This window comes from Micropterus salmoides, unplaced genomic scaffold, assembly GCF_014851395.1.
Source record: "Micropterus salmoides isolate LMB-PRFRI ecotype aquatic unplaced genomic scaffold, ASM1485139v1 Ms_hic_scaffold_2, whole genome shotgun sequence".
NCBI classification, from domain to species: Eukaryota; Metazoa; Chordata; class Actinopteri; order Centrarchiformes; family Centrarchidae; genus Micropterus; species Micropterus salmoides.
The window spans coordinates 38,265,615-38,293,609 of NW_024041150.1; the positions used below are offsets into that span (position 1 = coordinate 38,265,615).

At 39.3% G+C, this 27,995-nt stretch overlaps 2 protein-coding genes across 10 annotated transcripts; one reads left to right on the forward strand and one right to left on the reverse strand.

Annotated features, from left to right (window-relative positions):
• The first annotated feature begins 3,052 nt into the window (after positions 1–3,052).
• LOC119913421 (myelin-oligodendrocyte glycoprotein-like) lies at positions 3,053–13,862 on the forward strand. Of its 9 annotated transcripts, none has more exons than XM_038732843.1 (5): positions 3,053–3,205; positions 6,958–7,299; positions 7,419–7,436; positions 8,409–8,484; positions 13,170–13,862. In XM_038732843.1, exons 1-5 carry the CDS (start codon positions 3,151–3,153, stop codon positions 13,186–13,188), a joined length of 510 nt encoding a protein of 169 aa, XP_038588771.1. In that variant the 5' UTR covers positions 3,053–3,150; the 3' UTR covers positions 13,189–13,862. The 9 variants fall into 9 exon arrangements, with proteins under 9 accessions (XP_038588771.1, XP_038588769.1, XP_038588772.1 ...); XM_038732841.1 differs by lacking the exon at positions 7,419–7,436 and adding an exon at positions 7,480–7,509; XM_038732844.1 differs by lacking the exon at positions 7,419–7,436 and adding an exon at positions 7,480–7,505.
• Positions 13,863–16,039: 2,177 nt separating this feature from the next.
• On the reverse strand, positions 16,040–27,929 carry LOC119912357 (low affinity immunoglobulin gamma Fc region receptor II-c-like). Its single transcript, XM_038731510.1, has 5 exons — positions 27,863–27,929; positions 24,210–24,473; positions 23,842–24,099; positions 18,313–18,453; positions 16,040–17,185 (listed from the first exon to the last, which is right to left on the reverse strand). Exons 1-5 carry the CDS (start codon positions 27,882–27,884, stop codon positions 17,154–17,156), a joined length of 717 nt encoding a protein of 238 aa, XP_038587438.1. The 5' UTR covers positions 27,885–27,929; the 3' UTR covers positions 16,040–17,153.
• Between the last annotated feature and the right edge of the window lie 66 nt (positions 27,930–27,995).

The following is a 27,995-nucleotide window of genomic DNA, read 5'->3' on the forward strand; positions in this document are numbered from 1 at the left end:
TAAAATCCACAGTACACTGCCAGTTTGAAGGTTCACCCCTTGAACAGGCTTGGACCACTTGATGAGAGTACAAATAATAAGGTGTGAGTTTTATTTTCTATTTTAACAATGATTCTTTAAAAAATCATTGTCTGTAATAGTATTTCTGTGGTTTTTGGTGTAATTTGTGTCTTATTGTGGAAATCTTGCATGCTGAAATGCACCCGACTTCTCCTTTAACACTTTAAAAAAAGTTTGTGTCATTTTAATATGCAATTGTTGTCTGTATTTGGTATGCGGTGAGTTTGCAGAGGCACAGACACAGGCGGTGGTAGGTAACACATGGATCATCAAGATTATTCTAGATTGATTTATGAGCAAGCTACAATTGTAAGAAAAGGACAATCAATGAAAATTAGGTGCTAAAGTGGTTGGAAGAAGAACAGAGAAATGGTGGCGGAAAAGATCAGAGGGCAAGTTAAATTACTTACTGAGCATTACACTGAGTTTTAACTTCTGTTTCAATTTCGTCAGCACTTCCTCCATATCAATATACCAGCAAGACTACCACATCCTGACCACACAGCATGCACAACAGTGAATTTTGTAGATTAGCTGGAGCTCTAAGTTTTCAAAGCATTTTCAAAGTGACTGAAAAAGGCTTTAAACAGCTGTCAGCTTTAATCCAAATTTCAAAAATGACTGATTGATTCAATTCTATGCTAGTTCTATTTCAGTAAGTGCCACCGAATGTCTCCATAGGACATATTTCTCAGTTTGCTGATGATCTTTTACTGGATGTATCTAAATCAATCTCTTCTCATCACCTTTATCAGAATATTTAACTTATGAATCATCATTGTCATAAGACTTTCTCTTCACTAAAAAACACAGAATGAAACTGGACATCAGCCACAAGACAGACAATATTGACATTTCAGTGGGTAACAGGATGTGTAGCAGAGAAACAACTTCAACAAAACATTGACAAGACTGGAAAGCTTTAGGGTACATCTGATCCATGAATGCACCAACAAAAAGGTGGTTTTGGTTGTATTCGGCATATTTGATCGTAACAAGATTTCTGCAATCACCAATAAAGTGGAGGTGAATGGAATTCAGTTTGTTGTGCTTAAGGCTTTGAACACAATGACAAATTAAATCTCTTTCCAGAACCATTGTGTTCCTGTCACTCTGGATTATCTGCACACCTCACAGTGAACAGTTCAAGGGCCTAATTGGTAAAATGCTCCACTGAAGACTGTTTGCAGTGTATTCTGTGAGCATTTACCTCCAGTCTAGTGGAAATGGATATTTCATGGGCAAATAAAACCAAACCTACTTGGAAGACGAGATGCCCTTAAAGGTAAGTTGTTTGAGTGATCTGACCCTCAAACTATGAGGTAGGCCTCCTGAGGAGAGAGTTGAAGGGATGGTGGGGAGGGAGAGACCTGGGCCCTGTTTCAGAAAACAGGATTATTGAAAACTATGTTTGTGTAGTATGTTAAGCCTAAAATGAGGGAAACTCTGGATCTGGAGACCGAGATCAGATAAACTCGCTATCAGTAACATCAGCAACTGATGCTGTGAAGAAAAACATCAACAGAAAAATCAACCCCAACCACCTCCTTACTCAGTCTTTTCTGTTAAATATCATATACCTGCCTTTACCGTCAAAAAGCTACGCTACAGGGCGTCCCCCAATACACTCAACTATGACGGCAACTGACAACGATGGCTCTTGACCATATGTCCTTATGTGAGTCAGGGAGTGAGAACGGATTGACCAGTGTGTGGACAGTGTGTGGACCAGTGAGTGGACCAATATGTGGACCAGTGAGTGGACCAGTGTGTGGACAGTGAGTGGACCAGTGAGTGGACCAGTGAGTGGACCTTTGTGTGGACAGTGAGTGGACCAGTGTGTGGACCAGTGAGTGGACCACTGTGTGGACCAGTGAGTGGACCAGTGTGTGGACAGTGAGTGGACCAGTGAGTGGACCAGTGAGTGGACCTTTGTGTGGACAGTGAGTGGACCAGTGTGTGGACCAGTGAGTGGACCACTGTGTGGACCAGTGAGTGGACCAGTGTGTGGACAGTGAGTGGACCAGTGTGTGGACAAGTGAGTGGACCAGTAAGGGGACCGATATGTGGACCAGTGAGTGGACCTTTGTGTGGACCAGTGAGTGGACCAGTGAGTGGACCTTTGTGTGGACCAGTGAGTGGACCAGTAAGGGGACCAATATGTGGACCAGTGAGTGGACCTTTGTGATTTCTTAATTTAAGTGTCTTGTTTTTTCATTTGGACTTGGTTACTTGTTCAAGAAAGCAGCCTTCTCTTGTTAAATGTGAGTTTCATTTGTGAATATCATTTGGTTGCTGGTTGTTTGTTTGCCATATCCTGTTTCTTGATTCTTTTGGCCCGGTTTTAATTTGTATTTGCTACTCCTCTCCTCAGCTCTGGGCTTGAGCCACCTGAGGACATAACAACTTGTGATTTAAACTTGTTCTTTCTGATCGACCTGTTTGCTTTATGATGAGAAACGAGTAACATACAACTAGCTGAAGAATATGTTGTTCTGTAGCATATTTAAATCAGAATAAAGTTATATGTAATATCGGGGAGAGCTCTGGTCAAAATTACAAACAGCTCCTGAGTAAAAAATAAAATCACAATACTAAATAAATTACCCCAAAAGAAAAGTTACAATTCCAAACATAACTTCCTCTCAACACAACAAGAGAAATGGGAATGTAACTACAATGGTTGCTGGATTTCCTGGGAAGGATGATTAAAAAAACAGGTTACTTTAACAGGTTACCTTAACAACAACTCAGGAGCTGTGGTCACAACATCACAACACACAAACACTCTGGCTGACTGCAAAAACTGTATTTTCTATTCATGTTTAGCACTTTATTGTAATCATGAGCTGAATGCAGGACATGATGTAAAACTGGTATACACAAAAACATTTAAAAACCAGTACACCAATTTGAGTACAATATAATATATTATTCAGGAAGTAGAAAGTCTGTGCACAAAGTAACAGCAGCTAAAACACTAAGCACTGTAGCACACACCGCTGGCGTGTCTTCATTTAGTCATCACTAATCGAGGAAGTCACCTTTAAGCTCGACATTCATCAGAGTGAACCAGCTCCTGTGAACACGATGGAGTTGATGTTTATCGCTGTGCTGTCGTCTCTCTCTGTGGTGATCTCTGCAGGTAGGTTTCTGCTTGAGGGAACAGGTAGATTACAGGCTGTTAATTGATTTAAATAAACTGCAGGTCCGCCTGGTGCCTTTATTTGGCTCATTAACGAGTCGGACAGAGGAGATTTAAATTAGATCGCTGAATCTTCCTCATATGACTGCACATTGTTTCGACATTGTCAACAGTCACTGAGCAACAATCACAAACATTTCATCTTCAACAGTGACGGATGCTTTTAAATGCCGCACACGAATCCTGTAAATGTAATCACTGCTCAGCAGCTGACTCCACACGAACTTCACGCTGTAGCGGAGCAGGGAGGGTGCAGAGGGTGCCGATGTCCCGGTCCCACGGTTCATATTTTGAATAGGCTAAGTTTGTTTGTGTCTTGATTGCGGAAAAAAAAATACAACTTAGACTCACCACACAAATTAGTTTATCTTTAGAAAGGGTAACATTTCACGTTCCCCTTTAAAACTGTGTATTAATTTTACTCTTTAGGCTACTCCAGTATTTTTGGTGGCAAGTAGCTAATCTACTTTTTTTTCTTTCATTACAACCTGCTACCTACTGGAGGCCTATATTTTGCTGCATTAAATGAAATGTGCTGTCATCCAAGCCTCGCTGTGCAGGAGATCTCCGGTGTGCTTGTGTCTGATGAGCTGGGCAGATGTAAACAGAAAATCAGGCAAATGCCTTTTTTTAATTTAAGGTTAGGTTGTTTTTCTAATACAACTCAAATCCAGCACTGTGCCACAGGTGTTAGAAAGCAGTCTGCATCGCTCTAAGTCGACATTTGTTCTCTGTAAAACAAATGTATGCTACACGCTGTAACATCTAAGTCTAATTCGCATTACCTTTTGTTTTATTGGTCTAACAGTCTCCCACTACTTCATTCAACAACGGGCTTCCGTGTTATTGCCATACTAATTATTTAGGCTACGTAGTAAAGATTATGTTCATATGATTTATGAATTATCCAGAGTTCGCAAAGGACCTCTAGTGGTCCGTTAAACAGGGCGCTTTTTCACACTAATTTCTAGGACAAACAAGGGGAAACCAAAAAACACCTGACAGGCTGTAAGTTGCTTTCACACCTGCAGTTCGGTTCATCTGGTCCTGACCAGGGGAAAAACTTATGCACGGTTGCATTTTAGTTCTGGTCCGGTTCATGTTCACCCTGCCTTTTTGCAATCAAACCGAGACCATAAAGTTACAGACTGTCAGGTAACTCGTTGACAGTTTTGGCGATTGTCATCCTGCATCACCAGTGGCAGTTTATGCAGATCTGTAATGCTTCGGATGTAGGCTATATTTCTCTTCTTGTTGTTACAAAGAGCTCACGAAGGAATAACTAATTAGAAGGAGAGGGGTAAAGCGGTGTGAAGAAGGTCGTGGGTTCGAACCCCGACCATCCCGGCCTTTCTGTGTGGAGTTTGCATTTTCTCCCCGTGTCCGCGTGGGTTCTCTCCGGGTGCTCCAGGGCTTCCTCCCACCGTCCAAAGATATGCGGACTAGATTAATTGGTTACTCTAACTTGTCCTTAGGTGTGCGTTTGCCTGGTTGTTTGTCGGTGTGGTCCCGCGACTGGCGACCTGTCTAGGGTGTACCCCGCCTTTTGCCCGATGTCAGCTGGGATTAGCTCCAGCCCCCCGCGACCCTGTACGCAGGATAAGCGGTTCACGATGGATGGATGGATGGATGGAGAAGGGGAACCGTGTACAGAAATTATTTGGGGCTTTTCTGTGGGATCACTGTCACGCGCTTTTAAATGGACTTAATGAACTGATACAGTAATATGGCATTTATTACTGTGCTGTGAAATTGTGAAATGAGTCTGGTTAAGTTAGAGTTCCGCATGTCTAGACCTGGCGCTGTCCAGAGTACTGAAAGGGAGCGGAAGAGACCGGTAGAGAGTCACTACACGTGCTTAGTTCCGGGCCTCAGCCTGTTTGCTTTTCCTGGTTGTAAATGTAACTGTTGGCGCAGTGCCGATCCTGCCTTATACAAAAGCTTCGCAACTTTATATTAATTAAATAATAATTAACACAACTCTACTCCCTCTCAAGACCTATTTGCACTAAACTCCCTATCATCACACTTCATAACAGTGCGGGACGTGGGAAAGTATTATACATTTGCTATAGCCTACTTCTTATAGTTTTATTGCTCATATATGAAGGAAGAACGCCCTTTAAAAACTTTCATGTGGAAAGCATGGACAAAACCTCAGAAAACTCTCCTCAGTAAAGCTCAATGACACTGGAAGATACAGATGCTCCTTTCACAGTGATGAACTGCAGAAGAGTTGTTACATTAACCTCACTGTTGGCAAGTTCACTGAAGCTCTTAATGTCTGGCCCGGGTACTAAAAAACAGTCTGTGCTGAAAACAGCTGCTGCCTGTCGTATAAAAATAAATAAATAATAAAAGTAAGTTAAATATAGTGTGGAGAGATAAATCAATCCATAAATTTACCTGTATGATAGTAAGTGATAAAACCACCTTAGGACAGAGTCAGTCTAAGTTTTTTTTGCACATGAATCCATCAAATGTCACCTGCAAAATACTGTTTTGCAGACCTAAAGTAGGCTATTTCAACTGTTTACAGCTGGGGTTCCCAAACATAATATATAATTCTATGTTTCTGACTTCTGAAACAGTTTACCAGTTCAAAAAAATTTTGGTTTATAAGTAAAATCATACAGAATTAGGTAAAGACAACAAGTATCCACCAATAGCAAAGGTGAGTATATTTCTGAGCTGTTAAACATAGGACCTGAGTTTTCCAGGACCCCATACAGGGTTAACATTATGATACGGACGTATATCGGAAAAAGAGGCAAATTTGTCCCTGTGGTCACTAGTGGTATTGCAACAAAAAAGTACCCTGCAGCCAAAACAGCACCTTCCTTAAAACCCAACGTGATATCATGGGATGGCATCTAAATAGCACGCCACTTCTTGGGCCAGAGACCAACTTACTGTCCTTCCATCCACCTCACTATCCACCACCTAATAGTCAGACTTTCATGGTTATTTATATCTGTCACGATCCTGTCCTGAGCTTGTCTGTGTTATATTATTTTGGCCATGCCTTTTCAGTGTTTTGATTTTGGTTTATCTCTGTCTGGGTTTCAGTCCTGTCTGTCTGTGGTCTTGTATCCAGTCTTCTGCTTGTTCTGTGTGGTGGTTCTGATCTGTCCTGTTATCTCGGTGTCTGCCTTAGTACTTTAGTTCTGTTCCTGTCCCTCATGTGTTGGTTAGGTGTCATTTATGTTCATTCAGCTCTAGTCTCTGTTTAGCCTTTATTATTCATCCACATCTTACTTAGTATCTGTCTTGCCTCTTTTCTTAGTTCTTAGTCCTGTACCATGAAGTTGCTGCTCTTGGATGTTACCAGTTTCCTGTACCCGTGAGTTCTGTTTGTCGTGCTTGGGATTAATAAACGCTGGAACTCAATCTCAGCTCACAGTGTCATGCGTTTGGGCTCTCTCCTGCTTTGTGCACCCAGTGATCCTGACAATATCCCACTCCTGGTCATTGTCATGTGACAGCTGGTGTAAAATGGCATGCTGTTTCTGCACAATATAAGTCAGTACAGACTGAACGTGTGAAATGACACACAAAAAGCAAAAAATGCATTGGAATATCACAAATGACTTTAGATATTGGTCAGCTATCTTAGTTTTAATCAATATTGAGGAGCAAAGTGTTCAATGATGCTGCAACAGGAAGTCTAAATGTGATGTTTGTTTCCACAGGAGAGTCTAATGTGATTGGCTCACGTGAACCAGTTAAAGTAGTAGTCGGTGATGATGTCATTCTGCCATGCCACCTGGAGCCCCCATTCAATGTGAAGAATCAAACGGTGGAGTGGACATTCAATAACAGCATTGTGCACGTCTATAGAAATAGGAAGGACAAATTAGTTGATCAGGATCAGAAGTTCAAAGGTAGAACATCTCTCTTTCCTGATGAAATGACCAGAGGAAACATTTCACTGAAATTGACCAATGTCACTGAACAGGATGCAGGAAATTACACCTGCTATGTTCCCAAACTGCACAGTCAGATCAGCAAAGGCAACGTTACCCTCATTGTTGGTGAGTACAGTTAAAACTGATACATTATGTGTAAACATTATATATTTGTAAATTGTTAAAATTATTTTAACACTTCAATACAACATACACAATTACAATTTAACAACATTTTTCAACAGAACCAGTGAAAGACCACAGTAAGTAAATATCTTGACTTCTATTTATTTTTATCTTCATCAGCTGTCACAAACAAATCTACTTTTCCTGTAGGTAAGAATTTTTTCACATATTTTATTTCCCTTTTTTAAGTCTTTATTGTACCCTATAATATGCATGCAGATGTAACACCTGAGTCATTCATCCTACAAGAAAGAAGAATCTTTAAGTACTCAAGTGTTAAAGTACCTTCTGCTGGGGGACTGAGGAGAGTTTTGCTTTTATTAGTGTAGTCTGAGATGACAATTGAGTTCATTATGTGTTACACTTGTGTCAAATGTAAGGACGGAATTCAGAATTCCTCTAATTAGTTTTAAGACTTGTAGCAACCAAGCTTTTGGTGGTCATTGATCGTTCATTACAGAACAGTCTCTTTCTGCATGAGTCCTTGCACTGTTTTGTTCTCATTCTCATACGATTTTTGTGTCTTTAATTTAAAGCAGCTATAATTGATATTTTTATGATGGTGACAATGAGAATGGTGTCTCTAGGAGTGATGAACCTGTAGATACTTACCTGATAATCAAATCTGCACATCCCCTTGGCTCTATGAAGTTTTAGAAAAAGTTTCAGCTGTTCAGTTGCACATTCACTGTTTTGGTTCACACTCGCAGCTAAAGAGCCAGATATTTTCCTTAGGAAGTGGTGGAGACCAAAAGCAAGGCAAAAAAAGAGAGATAATATTGGACTTTTATCAGGTAGACTAGCTTAATGTGTAAATAATCATCTGCTGCAAACAAATTCACCAAATTAATGTTAACTGTCCATGTTGTGTTTACAACTCAGTTTTTACAGCTTTGAATATGTACTGAAATATATTGTCTTTTTCGAGACTATCTGTCAATGTGCTTTGTGACCATAAACAGAAGAAGCAGGTTTGGAAAAATGGTGGCTGTTATCTTTGAAGCCCACAGTAAAGAACAAATCTGAACATCTCTCCTCTATTCTTACAGGTGGTATTATTACCATTGTTGTTGCTGCCATCATCGTTGCTGCCATCATCGTTGCTGCCATCATCGTTGCTGTAAAGTAAGTCACACATTTCTCCTCTTCATTTCCCTATTTTAAAGTGTAACACTGTCTTCCCAGTGGTGAGCCCCAAGGTGGCCTCTGCCTTGTGTTTGGTGAAGTGTAGGGGAGAGGAGCAGCCTACACAATATACACACAAAGGTATATATAGTAACAGTAATGTTGCTACAGACAGGGTGTATAATGGTACAGATATTTATAGTAATGTTTATGATAATAATAATAATAATAATAATAATAATAATAATAATAATAATAATAATAATAATAACAATAGGACTAGTAACAATAATTGTAGCAGAGGATGTCGAGCAGGAACACAGGGGCAGCAGGTGACTTGCAACCACAGATCCAGACTCCACAGCTCCAGAGCCAGAAACAACTGCAGGAGGTGATAGGAGGAGAGAGGAGAGGGACGAGAAAGCACAAGACTACCGGAAAGGGGAGAAGTCGAGTTAGTAACATGGATAATGGGATGAGGTTGCATAAAGAGGGAGAGAAAGTGGAGGAGAGAGGAGCTCAGTGCATCATAGGAAATCCCCCGGCAGTCTAGGCCTATAGCAGCATAACTAAGGGATGGTTCAGGACTCACCTGAGCCAGCCCTAACTATAAGCTTTATCAAAGAGGAAAGTCTTAAGCCTACTCTTAAATGTGGAGATGGTGTCTGCCTCCTGAACCCAAACTGGAACCTGGTTCCACAGTAGAGGAGCTTGATGGCTGAACGCTCTGGCTCCTAGTCTACTTTTGGAGACTCTAGGAACCACAAGTAACCCTGCATTCTGGGAGCGCAGTGCTCTGGTGGGGTAGTAAGGTACTATGAGCTCTTTAAGATAAGATGGTGCCTGACCATTAAGAGCTTTGTAGGTAAGAAGAATGATTTTAAATTCTATTCTGGATTTTACAGGAAGCCAATGCAAAGAAGCTAAGACAGGAGAAAAGTGATCTCTTTTCCTGGTTCCTGTCAGAACACGTGCTGCAGCTTCTGGATCAGCTGAAGAGTGTTAACGGACTTTTTCGAGCAGCCTGATAATAAAGAATTGCAGTAATCCAGTCTAGAAGTAACAAATGCATGGACTAGTTTTTCTGCATCATTTTAAGACAGGATGTTCCTGATTTTTACAATATTACGTAGGTGAAAAAAGGCGGTCCTTGAAATTTGCTTAATGTGAGACTTAAACGACATGTCCTGAAGATAACTCCAAGATTCCTCACAGTGGTGCTGGAGGCCAGGGCGATGCCATCAAGGGAAACTATATCTTTAGATAATGCGTCAAGGAGGTGCTTAGGTCCCAGAATAATAACTTATGTTTTATCTGAGTTTAACATTAGAAAATTACAGGTCATCCAGGTTTTAACATCCTGAAAGCACATTTGAAGTTTAGCTAACTGATAATATATTCTGATATGATATTCATCTGGCTTGGTCGATAGATATCATTGAGTATCATCTGCATAACAACAAAAGTTTATGGAGTGTTTTCATGATAATATTGCCTAAAGAAAGCATATATAAGAAGAACAGGATTGGTCCAAGCACAGGCCCTTGTGGAACTCCATGATTGACTTTGGTGTGCATGGAGGACTCACTGTCAACATGTACAAACTGAGATCGATCTGATAAATAGGATTTAAACCAGTTTAGAGTGGTTCCTTTAATGCCAATTAAATGTTCCAGCCTCTGTAATAGGATATGATGGTCAATAATCTGATGATCTGCATAGGTTTATAACACAGACAGTTATGTTAACGGTATTAAAGTGTTTCTAGTGGTACATTTCTCTGGAGCCCTCCTTACTCTGTGAAACACAAAAGGGAAACTAAACCATGGTGGCTGCGGAGGGTCAATAAGGCTCAAGACAATGGCACAGGAAGCATCAGAAACACATAAGATAACAGAAGAGCGCTCTCTGCTGGCAAACATATAACTTACTTTATTACAAAAGGATAGGTTAACATTTTTAAGTCTGTCTTAAAACAAGAGTCAGCTACCCATATGTACAGTGTAACAGGTTTTTCTTGCAGTAATCATTCCTCCTGTTCATAATGGACATTATGATTGGCTAATAGGAAACAAAATTCACAATCCTACTTCCATGTAAAAATTTATACAAAAGTTTATCTAGAGCTAATATGAAGCTTCAGCAAGCTGTAAGACAAGTCAAAGTTAGTCATTTTTGTATTAAACTTGCAAGAATCACCTGAGCACAGCAATCATCATACTTCGTAATACTCTTACTGCTACATTTAGAAACAAATTAGGGATGAAAAGGGTATTTTTGTTTTTATCTCCCCCTTGCAGCAAAGCAAACAAACACAGTGAGAATTATGTATGCCAACCAAGAGAAAGAGGATACTCACCAATTCAAAAAGCTGAAGCCTTGTATTAGCATTAGCTGCACTTTTGAGAAGATTTTTGCACAGAACAAGGACTGTAGCCTAGATGTTGTCCCCTGAAACCTACACTCTTCCACAAGTGGCTGAAAACTGATTTGTATTGGAATCATACTGAATTTATTGAGTTACAATTGACCCTTTGCTAAGCCACACACACACCCAATATGCAGCTGGCCAATCACAGCGCAGTATAGGACTCACTCTCACTGAGGTCCGACACTTCCATGGCTGCGCTCTATTGACTCGAATGCTTTTTTTTGCTTGTTTTTTTTCAAAATATGGTCAAACGCTGTTCCTGGGGCACTTGTAATAACTATAATCACTACCCAGAGAGGTTGAAAGGAGAAGTACGATTTATTCCCTTTCCAAAACTTAAAACAAATTCAGGGAAACGTAGGCTCTGAATTGTTCCTAATGTAATGTTAGTTAGCCAACGCTAACTACTGAATGCAACGTTATAAAGCCGTTCTGTTTTGCTTTTTAATGATTGTACAGTGAATAGAGACCTGCCCTGCTGTACAGGAGCAGTGTTAATCCTTAATATTGTTGTCCTTTGTCTCAATCGTCAGGTGATGCTCTATGTTACATTTTGTCTTTGTTAGGTAAGGCTGTAGCTTCTATCATTATTTGTTTCACATCAGTTTGACAGCCTGAATACAACCTTCAAATGCACAGTGCAACTGCAAAACTGTGTGCTTCTTTCTGAGATCATTTTTTCCTAAAAATTAGACAATATTTCTCCAGGAAGTGCAGTAATAGACAGTGGCAGCGCCATGCTAAGGTTGTGTTCAAAACAAGCTAAACTGCTGTCTCAGAAGGTGTCTAACAGGACAGCGAGGCATCGAGTGCTGTTCGAAACGGCTCGAACAATCTCTTCCTGTCTCCTAAGATGCCTTCAAACTGCCCCCGTGATGGCCGTTTCTGAAGGCAGCATTGATGCTTACTTGATTTTGCTTATTACCCATAAACCAGTGCGGCAGCTTGTGAAAAATTGAGATGGCGGACAAGCCGAATTTGTGTATAAATATACGTTTTTTTGAAAGTTTTTTTTGTAGTTTTCTCAATCCGATTATTGAAAAGTTAGCGAGAACTAAAGACTGAACTATCATTTTAGCCTGGTACTGTAACCAGCCAAGTTTGTTCAGTATGATTTCTGAGGCGTAGTTAGCCATTTGGCTTTTCAATAGCTAGTTAGCTGATGCTAAGGCTAGCGTAAGACAGCGTTCTGATGTTACGCGTTGCAGTAAGTGCTTCCCTAGAAGGCAGTTTCAAACCAATGTAAACAGAGATACCTTCACTTCCATTTCGAACACATCCATTGGTTTTGAACAGCCTCCAAGGCAGCACTTGTGGCATGGCATTGCTGCTGGTGTGGATAACAACCAAGCTCCATACGACTGAAGGCACAGAGAAAAAGACACGTTATAGGCGTCCACAAGAAGACAAAAGTAGTTCACAAAAAACATAACGTACCAGTGTTCGGTTTGGACACATATGAGGGGAAAAACAATCTGGTGCGGACTGCCTGAAGTCCAGGAGTATTTCTGCTGGAGCCTGATAAGCCATGCCTAAGCACCAGTGTTGGCTAACAATTACATAAAATATGAAATGATGTGTGTGTGACTAAACTTAAGTAAGTAAGTGATTGTAAGCATGTTGGTTAACCCTACAGCTGCACACATTGGCTGTGAGGCAGATAGGGTTACAAACCGAAACACGAGTCACGGGAAGACTGTGGCACACACTTGAGTTTCAAAAAAATCAGCAGTGAGCTCGGAGTCAGTTAGAGGATGTATCAGGCACTCAAGGCTCAACATACAAGAATTGCAGAACAAAAAGAGTTGTGATTGTGATTTTGTCTCATTAACTGCTATATAATTATTTAATTACTGTTGACAAATTCTCACACAATGTCAAATTACTGGCACAACATTACCACAGGAATGTGACCTTTAGTGATCTCAATCAGTTGTCAAATAAGGCTAAGTAGCTAGTAGACCTAAGAAACACCACCGTTATCCAGATGCAATATAAACATACACAAAAAAGAATTACTCTTTTTACCTAACTTTCTCCTTTCTTCTTTGCTGCCTCAGATAAATGTTGCTTCTTTCTGACATGTCCTGCAGGAGATTGTGTTGACGGCTGCCCTTTAATCATGACTGCTGTAGCTTTAACTAAATGTTTTTAAACATGTATTGACCAGAGTGGTCAAAGAACACAAAGGGCTCATGAGCCTTGTAAAGCACTGACTAATAACTTGTTGTGTGTTGTATATTTATGTGTGCAGAATGAGACCAGAGCAATAACAGCAACACCAACCCCCAGGAGAATGGAGGAGATGTGCCTTTGGAAAATAACTAAACTAGTAGCTGATAATAACTCCTGGTTCTTTGACCTACCAAATGAAAAAAGGGCCCTTTTTTCCATCCAAATATTCAAATATGTTTTATCAGGTTTTGCCTCCAGTAAAATATCCTGGTTCATAAAAGAATAACCAATGCATACCTCAGGTCTTTAGTGACCAGGGACTATATTAGACTGGTAATTTATTAGCTTCATTAAAACAAGCACTCAACCCCCTGGTATTCCTGAAAACATTTGTCTTTAAGAAAGTTTGTTCAGGTGTGAAAATGTAAGAATAGTTTTTCTAATGTCATTAGAGGCCTGTATGTAGGTATTTAAAAATGTTACATGTTTTATTCACTGAATGCTGGATGCAAGTGATAGCAGTGTTGTGTTTCTCCTGTTTTTCATGATGGTGCTGTTGGCTGAGTGTTGTTATGAACACAGACACACTGATGAGAAACTTGTTTAGAAATTAGTTTAATGTGATGGTGCAGCACCGAGGTGTCAGGTTTAGTGCTGATCTTTTTCTTATTGTGCATCTGTTTGAAGTGTTTTTGCTTTGTATTATCTTGTTTTTCCTGCCCTGTGAAGCATATACTATATTAAATGTTTTAATATTATGATACAACCTAAAGATTTCCTCATACTTTTATTACCAAAACCCACACATTGCGATAGTCAGTTTTGTAAACTGTGAAACATCTGAATACTAAGAAGCCGAAATGTTACTGCTCATCCACACCAGAAAAATAGTGTTGCTGTCTAGCTTTGTTTCTTATTTTGTCCTGCTTATGAGAATTCAATTCAATTCAATTTTATTTATATATCGCCAAATCACACAGAGGGAGGGAGGGGGCCTACACAATATACACAGAGGTACAGACATCAAAGGTGTCATCACGGAATAAATAATGGTACAGATATTTATAGTAGTGTTAATGAAAATAATCATAATGTTAAAGATAATTATAATAATAACAATAGGACTAGTAACAATAGTTGTAGCAGAGGGTGTCGAGCAGGAACACGGGGGCAGCAGGTGACCCGCTACTTTTGGAGACTCTAGGAACCACAAGTAACCGTGCATTCTGGGAGCGCAGTGCTCTGGTGGGGTAGTAAGGTACTATGAGCTCTTTAAGATAAGATGGTTCTTGACCATTAAGAGCTTTGTAGGTAAGAAGGATTTTAAATTCTACTGGAAGCCAATGCAGAGAAGCTAAAACAGGAGAAATGTGATCTCTTTTCCTGGTTCCTGTCAGAACACGTGCTGCAGCTTCTGGATCAGCTGAAGAGTCTTAATGGACTTTTTCAAGCAGCCTGATAATAAAGAATTGGAGTAATCCAGCCTAGAAGTAACAAATGCATGGATTAGTTTTTCTGCATGATTTTTAGACAGGATGTTCCTGATTTTTGCAATATTACGTAGGTCCAGCTGCAGCCCACAGAAGTTAAACTTCCAAATATGGTTCGTTCTGGAAGACACCATGCACAAATTGTGATCAGAATCAGCTGTAATGGTCAGGTATGTGTACACGTGGTAGGAATTTGACTTTGGATTGTAAGTTACTCTAGATGTACATACACAGGACCTAACCTGTCACTTAAAAATAATACACCAGTAAAAAGAAAACGCCAACTATTTGTTCAACTTCTTCAAAAAAAGACGGTTGTATTTAAATCCAAAATATTCAACCAATGTGGTTAGCACTCAAACACAAAACCCTTTACAAAATCCCGTTAAATCAACAGAAATCCCATTAAAAATTCATAAAAAAGTTCACATAAGCAAAATTAAATGTCCAGAATTACATACAGTACATTAAAAGAGATGACTCCCAGTCATCTTCAATTTGAGGAGGTGTGTATGTGAGAGTGTGCGTATGTATGTTCAAGGTGAAACTGGTAATGTCATATCCATTCAACTCCAGATGAAGCTGTTACTTCATGTCAGTTGAGTTCATTTGTAAGAGGGTTCAGTCTGTTTGGGGCTTTAATGACCAAGAAGGGTAGGAGGTGCAGGGTTATATATTATGTATTATGACTTCAGTTTTATTGTGGTGTTTTTCTGTTATTTTGTTATGTCCATTCCTGTGTTGCTCTTTGCCTCTGTGTTCTTGTTTAGGTTTGGTTAGTTGATCATTGCTTCCTTGTTCTCTGTTGTATTTGGTTTCACATGTCCTTGTGTATTGCTGCTAGCTTTACTTCCTGTTTTATTTTGTAGTGATCAGTTTCATGTGTTTTTGTCTAGCTTTGTTTCCTGTCTGCTTGATAAACCGTTTTGAACTGCATCCACCCAGCCGCTGTCTGCTTTTGGGTCCACACTGTTTCCCTGCCGTAACAGCCTACCCGATAGCCTCCATACTTGATCAAACTGTTATTTATCTCCTCCTTGTCACTCACACTCTTCTGCTCTCCTTCATGCAGCTTTTGTTTGTTTCCCTTCCCCTGTCTGATTTATCAACTCACCTTCCTTCCTCTCAAGGTTGAAAAGGGCTATTCTGTAGTTTTTTTCCACCACTTTCTGCTACAATGCATTGCTTGTTTAGATGAAGGATGGTGATTTGAAAATGCCTGATGAAAAATCTTCTGTTGGGCCAAAAAGTTGCTCAATTAAAACTGCTGGGAGTTAATAGTACTGTTTGTGGATCTTCTGTCTGATTCCTGCCAGTTGTTTATTTTCAATAAAAACATTTTTTGCTTCTCTGGGAACTGACATTGAGCCCAACATGCATGCATCTTCAATCAGAGTACATTTAAAGTAGTATTTCAAAGTAGAAATTAAATCTGCTATTAATATTTTTCCTTTACCCCTTGTGTTGTGGTGCCCAGTGATTTAATGCAGTCTTTGTGATGACTGACAGGTTGTTCCTTCATGCAAAATAGATTTGGGGTTTAAAATTTTAATTAAGCTTTTTCGACTCTTAGAACAAGGGGAGTAAACAGAACGTTAAGACTACAAAAGGGTTTTAAAAAGCTTCAGGAATGGATGGCCTTCCCATAGATTACAACAAAAACACCCACTGAGCTGTTACATGCCACATTATAAACTCACAGCGCGAAGCATACTGTAGGTCAGGGTGACCAGATGAGAATAGGTGACAGGTGGGACACGGGAGTTGGGGATGGTCGAGGCCTCCAGTAATAGGAACATTACATCATGTGAAAGTCAAAACTCAATGCAGAAATGTATTATTTTTGTTGATGAAGTCAACTGTCTGGTGTCAGGAAAGACAGGACAGGATTCGGACATCTGGTCAATGTAGTGGACTCACCAACAGCTATTCACAACAAGGTCACATCTGAAGGAGGGAAGTGGTCCATAACGGTCCACAAAATCATACGTAACCTATATGAACATGAGAAATTTGAATGAACTTGAGCAAACACACAATGCAGAAACCGCTCTCTCACCAACTTTGGAAGTCCAGACAATGAAAGTTATATTAGGGGCACCACTTTTATAACAAGAGAAACTTGATAGCCAATTACCTAATTCAGTCTCATTAAGCTATAATAAACTACTAATTTGGTATTCTGATTAATAATTAAATCAATAACTATCAAAATTACCATTAACAGCCAGTCAGTTGAAGGATTTGGAGTTATACATGGAAAAGAATGGGTATATATGAATTCTGATGCAATATAAAAATTAAAAACAAGCATTTATTTACAAACTAAACAAAGCAAAAAACACGACATCAAATTGACAAATGCACATAACAGAGAGAAGACAAAGAGATCTGCATATTAAGGACTGTGTGTGTGTGTGTGTGTGTGTGTGTGTGTGTGTGTGTGCGTGCATGTGTTTGTGTGTGCGTGTGCATGAGCACATGTGGGCAAACAAAAAACAACAACATTTTATTTATTTTATAGTGTTTATAAGTGTTTTCTTGCTTTTATCATATATCATCGCTCCTCCTCTTCATTCCAGTGCATGATGATCAGAAGCTCTTGCTGCAGGAAAACCAGAGCAGAGTACGTCTTAATTTCAGAACTTAATTCCACATAAGCAGTGTAACAGAAAATTATTAAATTATGATTTTATTTTTATTTTTGCATGGTATAATCTTCGCTCACTTCTTGCTTTCTACCAGTGTTAGTGTGACAAACAGCTCTGTGGCTGCTCACTTCCCCTCGTTTACCAAGAAGCAAGGTTTGTGGGTAAACTGTCTCGTGTTGGACTTCCGGTATCTCAAGCTGGTCACCGTAGCAACTAATGATGCACGGTTAATCTGCTTGGTGTAAACTTCAGAGGATCACATCAGAACAACTGCTGACCAATCAGCTCACTGTAAAAACTGAGTCATCATTCCTACACTTTACTACATAATAAAGTGATGAGTAATTAAGCGTTGTTTTTGGACGTGTAGGGTTCTGTGGTCAAGTAAGCAACAATAAATATGCAACATCCGGTAGCCTATGGTAGAAAAAAGTAGTAAAACTAGTAGTAGAAATGTCTCAGTTTGGTTAGGCACCAAAACTGCTTGGTTAGGGTTAGGAAAATATGGTTTGTGTAAAAATAACTATTTTCACTTTTACGTCATAGTTATCCAACGAACGTTGAAGTCAAGGGCAACTGGACTTGATCTCAACCTTTGTTGGATAACCCCCATTAAAACACCCTCTTCTCTCCTGTCTTAATTACCTGCACTGTCAGTGATTTTAATCCTGTCTGGTGCAATTGTTTTTCAGCCAACTTCTCCTGTAATTTAAATCAAGATGCAAGAAATACTCACTCTAAACTAAAGACATATAATAATTTCCAGCCTTATTTCTAATGTTTGGAATTATTCACAGTGTTTCTACAGCTTATTATTGTATTATGATAATGTAATCATACTGTTTTCATTTCACTTCATTGTCTATCACTTTCCTTTAGGTATCAGCGTTCTCATATTGTTCTGGCTCGAAATGAAAATGACAAACCTATAACAACAAATGAGGTGATTTAACTAAACTGACTAAATGATCTCAAAATATCTTGACATTCAAGTGTGTCTTTGTGTCTCTCTGACCCTTGTGGAGAAGTCAGACAGATCAACATATTTTGTTATTATTAGGATTTACAGAGGTGTTCTTACCTCGAGCCCACCTTCGGTACATGTATATGCACACTATGAATATGGCATTGTAGAAAATAAACAGCAGGCCGGAACACACAAGCCTGGGCAGTGACATAGGAGGAGGAGTAGGCCTAGTAGGAGGGACATCTGGAGGCCGAGCTGTGACGAAGAAAACAACCATCAGAGTTTACAACATGAAACCTAATCAGTTCTATTTTCATCCAAATGTAAAACACAATACTAAACATTTAAACATGTCTTTTGAGCTGTAAACTAAAAGACATCACAGTTTTCAAAGTGTGAGGCGGGCCTCCCTAGGGGGTCTCCAAACTGTTTCAGGGGAGGCTCAGTGAATGGAAGTGAAACAATATTACATTACTTATTGTATTAGTTATCAAAAGGAGATCACATAGAATAGCCTACATGCGTGAGAGTTCAGAAATACAGTAGTTTTTGGGAACTGTTTTCCCCCCATCAGAGTCAGAAACTCATAAATGCCTTAAGACAGAGTTTAAAAAAAAACTGTAGTCAGAATTTATGTCAAACAAAAAGTAATATTAGGCTATTTTTGCTCAAATGTTGAGTATCTATGGGATCAAATAATATAATGATGATCCCATAGGCATCCAGTTGAGCAAACTTACCAAGTAAACTAAATATGTGGTGGAGGGGCACCATTTCCCAAGCTTTGTCTGAGGGGAGGCCCAAGACTCTATGGCTGCAGTCTGGAGCCTCCTGTCTCATGCCCTCCCGCCTGGTGCCTTCCGCTAGCTTCTACGTTGCAATATAAAAGCTCACATCTAGTTCATTCTGTCTTCCTCGTACTTTAGTGTTTTTGAAGTGAATAGTAAACGGCAATCATGTGAATGAATAAAATACTTAATAAAATATCTGTCAATAAGTTAAATGCAGACTTTCATGCCAATGAATAATAATACTTAATAATATGTCCGTCTATAAGATAAATACAGATGGTAAACAGACTAAAGATCCATTTTGTGATCGTTATTATATTGTAATCTAGCAATCTGTGTTATGAGTTGTATTTTTTCCAGATGGGTTTCTCGTTTTTGCCATTATTTTCTTGGTCCTGTGCTTTTCTGTTTTCCTGATCTGTGTACTTCTGTGTTACCTTTTGTTTGGACATTTGCCGCTGTGCTCCCAGCGTAAGTCCGTTTAGTTTTTTGTGTCAATAAATCTTTATTCGAACTGCAACAACCTCGCCTACAGTCTGCTTTTGGGTCCACACCTCAGTTCTCAGTTTCTGCACTCAGTTCCTCATGACAATCCGGTAGAAAGATTGTTTTAAATGTAGTTTTAAATCCCGCTGGAGATATTCCTGTCTGTTGTAGTGCAACATTAGACAGGCTATAAACTCCTGTTACTTGTATGCTTGTGTGTATGTCCATGCTATTGACATACAGGCAAGCATATTTCATTGAGATTCAGTCAGCTTGTGTGTAGGCCTATGGGTGAGCTGGTGGTGATCTATATGTACCATGTAGAGCTTAATCCTTTTGTCTTTTTAGGGTGACAATTTTACCACTAGTCCAGGGACAGCAGATATAAACAGCCATTTGCTTAATTCTGGCACATTGTACATTTATGTATTATTAATGTGTATTGTCCCTGTCAAATAAGCCTGAAATAAACAAAAGAGTATGTTGTATCAGGACTTCTACCTGGCACTGCTGCTTATCCAGTGTATGTGCCAACCCAGCGACACATAGAATACACACAAAAGAATTAAATAATAGTTTTTGCAACTATTTCCCTATATTAAGTGTGGAAACAATATAGGATACGGAAATTAAAATGAGTCTTAGCAAGATTATAAAATGTTTATTATTCTGTTCATTTTCACTTTCCTCCTGCACTTACTGGCAGAAATTGCTTCAGAAACTTCTTCAGAAGTTTAGATTTGTTTTTGTTTCAGACACAGACTTTTTTGTTAGCAACAAGTGACTTGCTCAGCACAATAGGCTATACAAGACATGTGTTATTTAAAAAAAAGACACTGATGTGTTCCTTAGGTAAAATCACAGAAAGAAACCACCAGTTACAAGTCTGTTACCATAAACTGCTATAGGTAATGTGAAATAATATTCGTTAACAAATGTCTAAGTGAAACACTGTTGCTGTTTAAAGTGTTAAAGTCATCGCAGGTTTCATCAAAGTGACAGTGACAAATACGTTGACATCAGGGACACAACAATAACATCCAGAAATCTGCAATAATTTAAGATTTTATACATTTTTTAATTGATTACATCAATGAACTCACCCACGACTCTGACACTTTCTCCTTCTGCTGCTTCTTCTCTTAAGACCGGATTGCAAACAAAGTTTAGGTGCATAGGATACTGCCAACTACTGTACAGTATTTAAACTATGTTTAAAACAATTTTTCTACCAGATTGCTGGAATAGCATTTTAATAGCAATATCCTTAGCATGACAGTCTGCATTTATCAGATCAAAAACACCTAAAACGAGGTAGAAATTTGGAACAAGCTTTTATTTTGAAATGTAGAAACTAACATTGCAGGGCCAATGCTGACAGAGAGTTTACTGTTTGGGACTCATGTATGTCATGAAATGCATAAAGCGGCCTGAGCAACTCCGGCAAAGTAGCAAAAACATGATCTCTTTTGCTGGTTCTAGTCAGTGTGCGAGCAGCAGCGTTTTGTATTTGCTGGAGAGACTTAAGAGATTTGTTTGAGCAGTCTAATAGTATGAAGTTGCAGTTTTCAAGCCTTGAAGTAACACGTATCTGTGGATAAGTTTCTCAGCATTGTTTTGATGCAGAGTGTTTCTTATTTTCGCAATATTGCAAAGATGAAAACGGCAGTCCTTGTAGTTTGCTTAATGTGGGAGTTAAAAGATATGCACTGATCAAAAATAACTCTATGAACTATCATGGTGGTGCTGAAGGCCAGGGCGATATGCCATCTAAAGCAACCATGTCTTCAGACAATGTGTCTTGGAAGTGTTTCAGTCCAATTTTTGAACACTAAGAAATTAAAAGACATCTAGGTTTCTTAGATTCTGAATTCAAGATCACCAAGAGTAACAACACAATAGAATAAAACCAAACTGTGCACAAACAAAAGAACTAATAAAACCTGCCCTATTCTTCACCGATTGATTTGCTTATTGAGTAAATGGAGGTGGGGAGGAAAGACAGTTTTTGTTATTTTTGCTTTTGTTATTTATAAATGCCAAATTGACTGGTATTGATTGGATTAATCTTGTTATATTATATTTACATGTAAACTTTTTCATTTTGCTGCAGACTATTTTGGCAATACTGTTTGAATAAAACATTCATGCCAATAAGGCACACTGAACTGAACTGAGTTTAAAAAGATTTCCTCTTCATCTCCAAGCTCTAAATTGTCTTCTTGATGACAACAACTCATAATCGGAAAATAATATGTGTGAGGGATTATCTAAGATTTTGTTAGCCTGTCTAACGACAGCACACTCAAGCATAGACTCACAATGCCTATAAAAAGTATTCAACCTCCTGGATGTTTCACCCTTTTGTTTCTTTTATACATGAAATCATGGCTTTTTTGACAAGAATTTGCAAAAAAACCTCTTTAATATCATAGTGAAAATGGATTTTTACAAACTAACGTCAATTAATTAAAAATATATAAGGTAAAGAAGATGATTGCATAAATATTCATCCCCTTTAAAGTGATTGACCTAATTCAACAAAAGTCCAGCTAGTTGATGCCAGCAGTGTCACAAGTAGTGAAATGGAGATCAGTGTTTGATCAGTGTTCAGCTGATGTGTGTCAAGTGATTGTAGTATAAAAAACATCTGGGAGATCCAGTCTCTGGTTCATCAGTACTCCTGCAACATAAAGAAAAAAAGAACACTCCAAACAACTAAGAGAAAAGATCATTGAAAAGTACAAGTTGGTAGATGGCTACAAAAAGATTTCCAATTCACTGGACATCCCATGGAGTTCAGTTAAATCCATGTATGGCACTTTTTTAAATCTGCCTAGAGCTGGGCGTCCTCACAAACTGAGTGACCGGGCAAGAAGAAGACTGGTGAGGGAGGCCACCAAGACACCTATGACCACTCTGAAGGAGCTTCAGTGGCTCAGATGGGAGAGACTGTAAATACAACAACTGTTGCCTGGGTACAGTCGAAGCTGTATGGGAGAGTGGCAAAGAGAAAGCCACTGTTGAAAAAAGCTCATATAAAGTCTCGCCTGGAATTCGCCCAACGGGATGTGCTAGACTCCATGGTCAAATGGAAGAAGGTTCTTTGGTCTGATGAGACAAAAATTGAGCTTTTTGCCCATCAGAATAGACGCTATGTTTGGCGAACACCAAACACTGCACATCACCATCTCCACCATGAAGCATGGTGGTGGCAACATTATGCTCTGGGGATGCATCGCAGCAGCAGGCCCTGGAAGGCTTGGAAAGGTAGAGGGGAACATGAATGCAGCAAAATATCGCCAAATCCTGGAGTATAATCTGACTAAGTCTGCAAGAGAACTACAACTTGGGAGAAGATTTATTTTCCAACAAGACAACGACCCCAAGCATACAGCAAAAGCTACACAGAAATGGACAACAAGGTGAATGTTCTGGAGTGGCCAATTCAAAGCCCAGATCTCAATCCAATCGAGAATTTGTGGCTGCACTTGAAAAGAGCTGTTCACGCACGAGCTGTTCACGCACGATCTCTGAGCAAACTGACAGAGCTTGAGCTGTTTTGCAAGGAAGAATGGAGAAACATTGCAGTGTCCAGATGTGCCAGCCTGATTGAAACATATCCACACAGACTCAGTGCTGTAATTGCAGCCAAAGGTGCATCTATTAATTGACATTAGTTAGTAAAAATCCATTTTCACTTTGATATTAAATTTGATATTAAAGAGGTTTTTGCAAATTCTTGTTAAAAAAGCCCAATTATATTGACCATGATTTGATGTATAAAAGAAACAAAAGGGTGAAACATTCAGGGGAGGTGAAGAATTTTTATAGGCTGCTGTAGATCCTTCATGCCATTTACTTTCATAGCTGTTTTTTGTCATGTTTATGAGTCTTGGGTTTCGCCTGTGCAGTAAGGGAGCCAAACCAGGCATCCATGCAATATCTTACATTACAAGGATTGCTGTTGCTTTTGGCTGTAGACATGGAGTTATTTCGTTTGGATTAATATCATTGTTTTGGATTTCTTGGACTTTGCCTGATTTTGTTCCTTTTATGTTTGTTAAATACTGTAAATATAAAGAGAACTGATCCTGTCGTGCTTGTGTTTGGGCCCAAAAAGTGTATTGTTATTTTTATTATATATATTTTTGGTGTATCTCTAGTATTTCTTAAATGTATTCTTTCTTTTAGATATTAAAATTTAAAACAAAATGTTTGTAGATTAAACATTCATCCCACCTGTGCATTTCCTTAAAAATGTGGTTCTTTCTAGATCAGCTCCGCACAAATAAATGTTTGCAATACTAAACACCAGAGATCACACACACACATATTGTAGATATAGAGCAGAGCATCATGTCACCTTTCACAGACAGCCAGCTCTGTGGTGATTCTCCTTTTGTGGGGTGTTTACACTTGTAGAAGCCTTCGTCAGACTCGGACACCGCTGGGAGGATCATCTTTCCTGCAGGCTCATTTCCAATGAAAACATCATTTCTGTAGAATGTAGACAAATCTGACGTAGAGTCATCCTGCTGTTCTTTCTTGTATGAACAGCAAAGTGTCACTTTATCTCCCTCTGTCACAGGAAGTACAGGGCTCACCAGGATCACGGCACCAGCTGAAACCAGAATTTACACAGTCCCATAAAAACAATAAATTGACAATCCAGCAGATTATAAAGCACAGATGGAAAAGACACAAACAAGCTCCATGCACATTTGGTATTACCTGTCACTGTGATGTTGATGATGTTGCTGTACTCTCCCTGCCCAGACTCACACCAGTACACTCCGGTGTCTGATGGGAAGGCATCCTCTATGGTGCAGGAGGACTCATCTTGGATCCCCATGCCAACCTCACATCCCTCAGACGTGCTAAAGGAAGTGTTTCTTCTCACTGTCCAGCCGTTGGAGTTTGCAGGTGTCGCACACCTCAGAGAGATGTGCTCATACTTAAAGAACTGACATCTGTTGGGAGTGACGCTCAGTGTGGCTGCAGGGGGGGTAAAACCAGAAATAAGAATGGATTTCAATTTTTTCTGTGTAGGCAGCTGATTGAATGTATGCACTGCTGTGGTTACTTGCTGTTAAGGTTATAAAATTAAAATCTGAATCACTTCCAAAACGACATATGACCAATGGAGATTACCAGCAACAGACGTTCTGGACCTTTGTTGTCACAATTACTTAAGTTAACTTACGTAAATGGTTGCAGTTTGGTTAAAAGATTATGGTTTGGGTAAAAATAAGTATGTTACATACATAAGTTACGTGCCACTTTACTTTTGTTAAAGAGTTGGTATTATGCTTTTTGGCTTTTTCATTAAGTCATTTACCTTTTTTGTGCATGTAATAGGTTTGCAAAGTGAAACAGCCCAAAGTCCAGCCCAAAGGGAGTTCCCATTAGGGAGCTGGGAGCATTGGGATTGGGGATCCTGCGGGTGGTTTTAAAAAATATACTACGGGTCCCACAGTAGCGCTGATATGATGGAGTCAACAAACGAAGTTGAAAAGAAGATAAAAGTGAGTGTATGCAGCTGTTTCTGAGAATATCCTGCACAGGCCTGACTCAAACCTGCGATTACAGATACAGGCAGCCACACTAACAAGGAGGCTAAACCCCATGGGCACTGGCATTAGTCGCCAGTGTGTCTCTTAAGGTGTCTGGGAGTGAGGTTTACTCACTGTGGTGAGGTTTTGTTCCACCCTCTGTGCTCAGCTGCAAATCCCACCAGAAGCATTTGAGAAGCGGAGCATTTTGCCAGCCTGACATTACTGACGCGATCATTTTTTTTCTTTCTGTGCTTCTACGATGGGTAATAATGTATATGTTTGCTAATTAGTAGGTTATAACCTCTTCACCTTCTGCTTCCAAAACTCCTGAAATTAAGCGTCATGCCTTGTCCTTTCCGGTGTTGTCCTGGATCTGTGGTGTCATACAAGACCTTGTGTTTTTACACTTTTTCCAAGATGAACCTTGGCATAGAATTTATAAGATTCTCTGTGCCGTTTCTGTGTCTGACTTTCTGCCTGGCTCCGCTCTTTGCAGTTTGACGCGGCTTTCATGAAAAATAGACTAGCCGCAGGGCAGAGCAGACAGCAGCTTCTGGGACATAAGACATAATACTGTGGTGCATCTGGTGGAATCCCAAGCATTGTCTAAAATGGCCACGATCCGCTCCAGCGTCAGGGTTGCAGCTGTAACACAGTGCAGCTGAGCCAGGTGGAATCTGTATTTAAAAGCTGTTAATGTTCTTCCAGTGGCCAAAAATTGATAAATGCAGTTATAAAAATGATTTCATCTGTCATTGTGCAGAAATGTACAAGCCTATCATCGCTTGGTCAATCCCCCTATATTCACTGTATATCAAAATTTTTAAATCTGAGGTCTGTGGCGACATTTTACGTCAACCAACAATTATTGGTTTGCAGCCCAGAGCCATGTAGAGAACTCCACAAACTGCCATTGCTGACAAAGAGGTCTATTAAAGAGAGTGTTTATTGTGAATTCTTTGTTGTTTATTGTTATTATGATTGTGTTTTTGTAAAAATATGTTTACATATAGTGTATGCACTAGGAGTGTGACGATATCTCGACATCCATGAGATCTCGACATCCATGAGATCTCGCAAGATTAAAACCTGACAAAACCTGTCTGAAGGGGATACTACCAGCAGGTCAATACCATAATACACAGCAGAGTATAGGGTAGGTAGACTTAAAAAATATTATGAATTCTCGTAATACTATGACTTTTTTCTCAACATGTCAGAGAACACATATGTGGGATAGATTTTCTGCAGAAAGTTTTGAACATGAGCAGAAAACCTGCTGAAACACAGGAGCTATCAAAGTCCAAGAGTTTATAACTTTATTAAAATGTATTGATTCATCATTGAAGAAGAAGAGGTGACTTCCCCAAATAAAGACACAAAAGAGGAAGGAAGACATGAAATCACATGTGCATGTGTGCTGACTCAGCAGGGATGATATTACATGAGAAAAGTTGATCTACAGGAGAAACATATCTGAAAGTAACATAGAATGCCTGAGAGGTGCACTGACTTATATGCTGTTATAGTTTTATACACTGCTCCAAATAACTAAGTGAACACTTAAATTACACATCAGATCTCGATGAACAAAATAGTAATAGAAAGTTAATATTTTGCCGGGAGACACAACAAAGCTTCTTGCAATGGCACATGTGGACGTGCCATTCTGGAGGAGCTGGACTACCTGTTCAACCTGAACTAGCAAAACACAAAACTAGAGAATAACCAATCAAGAAGAAAAAGTGTATATTGAATTGTCACATGCCATCTGAATTTTGTGTTTACATAAACAAAAACATTTCCACCATAAATTGGTGCAGAAATATTCATGAGAATGCAGTAAATTAAGTGTTTAATGATCAAAATGTTTATGTTTTCTATTCTGCATTTAAGATTTCTTAAAAATAGTGTTGAAATATCATCTCATCAATATTGTGTCTCGTCTCAAGTGTCTCATCACCCCTTTTATGCACTCATCCCAATAAAGCTGCTTGAATACAAATTGAAAAGAGATGATAAAACTCTCTGTCTACATGGCTCGGTAGCAACCGTAGTGATGGAGCACGTTAAGCAGTATGGCAGAGCCTATGGCGGAAAAACCCAAGCGTCTAAGAGAAGTTTCTTATGCTACAGATAAAAAAGAAACTCTGCGTTCAGAGGAAGAATTCAAAATAAAGTCACAGATGGTGAGGACAAACACGCATGGTGTAGCTTTTCCTTGTGAAAAACAATATAAAACTGAAGAGGAAATATAAGCAAAACAAAAGACAAACAAACAACAACAGCCCACTAAACAGCACAATGTGTTGCTTTCTCCACCTGTTTCTAAGGTGACAAAGTAGACTGAGGACAAACACAATGTTTTGTTGCTGCTCTTGGACAATTTGGTGTTTGCAAAATATTTGCAGTAGGCTATGCAGCTATTACATTTAATCTACCAAAATTAATTTTCTCTGTATTTCTGAACACAAGCCTGGGATAAGTTCAGCTGTAGGCATACGTCCCAAGGACGTATTGACAGTGTTTGTGTACTGCAATTATCCACACTGCCAGAAGGGAGACAAAGATTTGCGCTGCAGGTTTTAACATACGTATATATTTACATACATGCAGCTTCAAATATATTTGGTTTGCCAGAACATAAGATGTTCACAATACTTACTTGAGCAGGGCACAATGTTCGGCTTAGATTCATCAGGTACTACATTACAAAAACACAAATCATCAAGTACTCCAAACTTTAGGTTGTTCTGGGTAGAGCAAGCTGTGGTTATAAGGAAAGGATAACTCAATCAAATAGCAAACAAACAAAGTCAAATTACTCACAAAGCATTAGAAAGAGCTCCATTCTGTTTCGATTTGTCTTCCTCAATGTCAGCTTGTGTCTACCACATCCTGTCAGGAAGTCCTGAATGTTGTTGAGGCTGTGGCTCAGGGGGTAGAGCGGTTGTCCACTTAC

What these genes read in the sequence shown, in the direction of transcription:
- LOC119913421 (XM_038732840.1), top strand. Translation starts at nt 3,151, where the DNA reads ATGGAGTTGATGTTTATCGCTGTGCTGTCGTCTCTCTCTGTGGTGATC. An exon ending in CTCTGTGGTGATCTCTGCAG is followed by an intron (nt 3,206 to 6,957) that starts GTAGGTTTCTGC and finishes TTGTTTCCACAG; the next exon opens with GAGAGTCTAATGTGATTGGC. An exon ending in GCCATCATCGTTGCTGTAAA is followed by an intron (nt 8,485 to 9,389) that starts GTAAGTCACACA and finishes TGGATTTTACAG; the next exon opens with GAAGCCAATGCAAAGAAGCT.
- LOC119912357 (XM_038731510.1), bottom strand. Translation starts at nt 27,884, where the DNA reads ATGGAGCTCTTTCTAATGCTTT. An exon ending in GAGCTGGCTGTCTGTGAAAG is followed by an intron (nt 18,454 to 23,841) that starts GTGACATGATGC and finishes TCTTCGTCACAG; the next exon opens with CTCGGCCTCCAGATGTCCCT. An exon ending in GTACCGAAGGTGGGCTCGAG is followed by an intron (nt 17,186 to 18,312) that starts GTAAGAACACCT and finishes GTTTTCCTGCAG; the next exon opens with CAAGAGCTTCTGATCATCAT.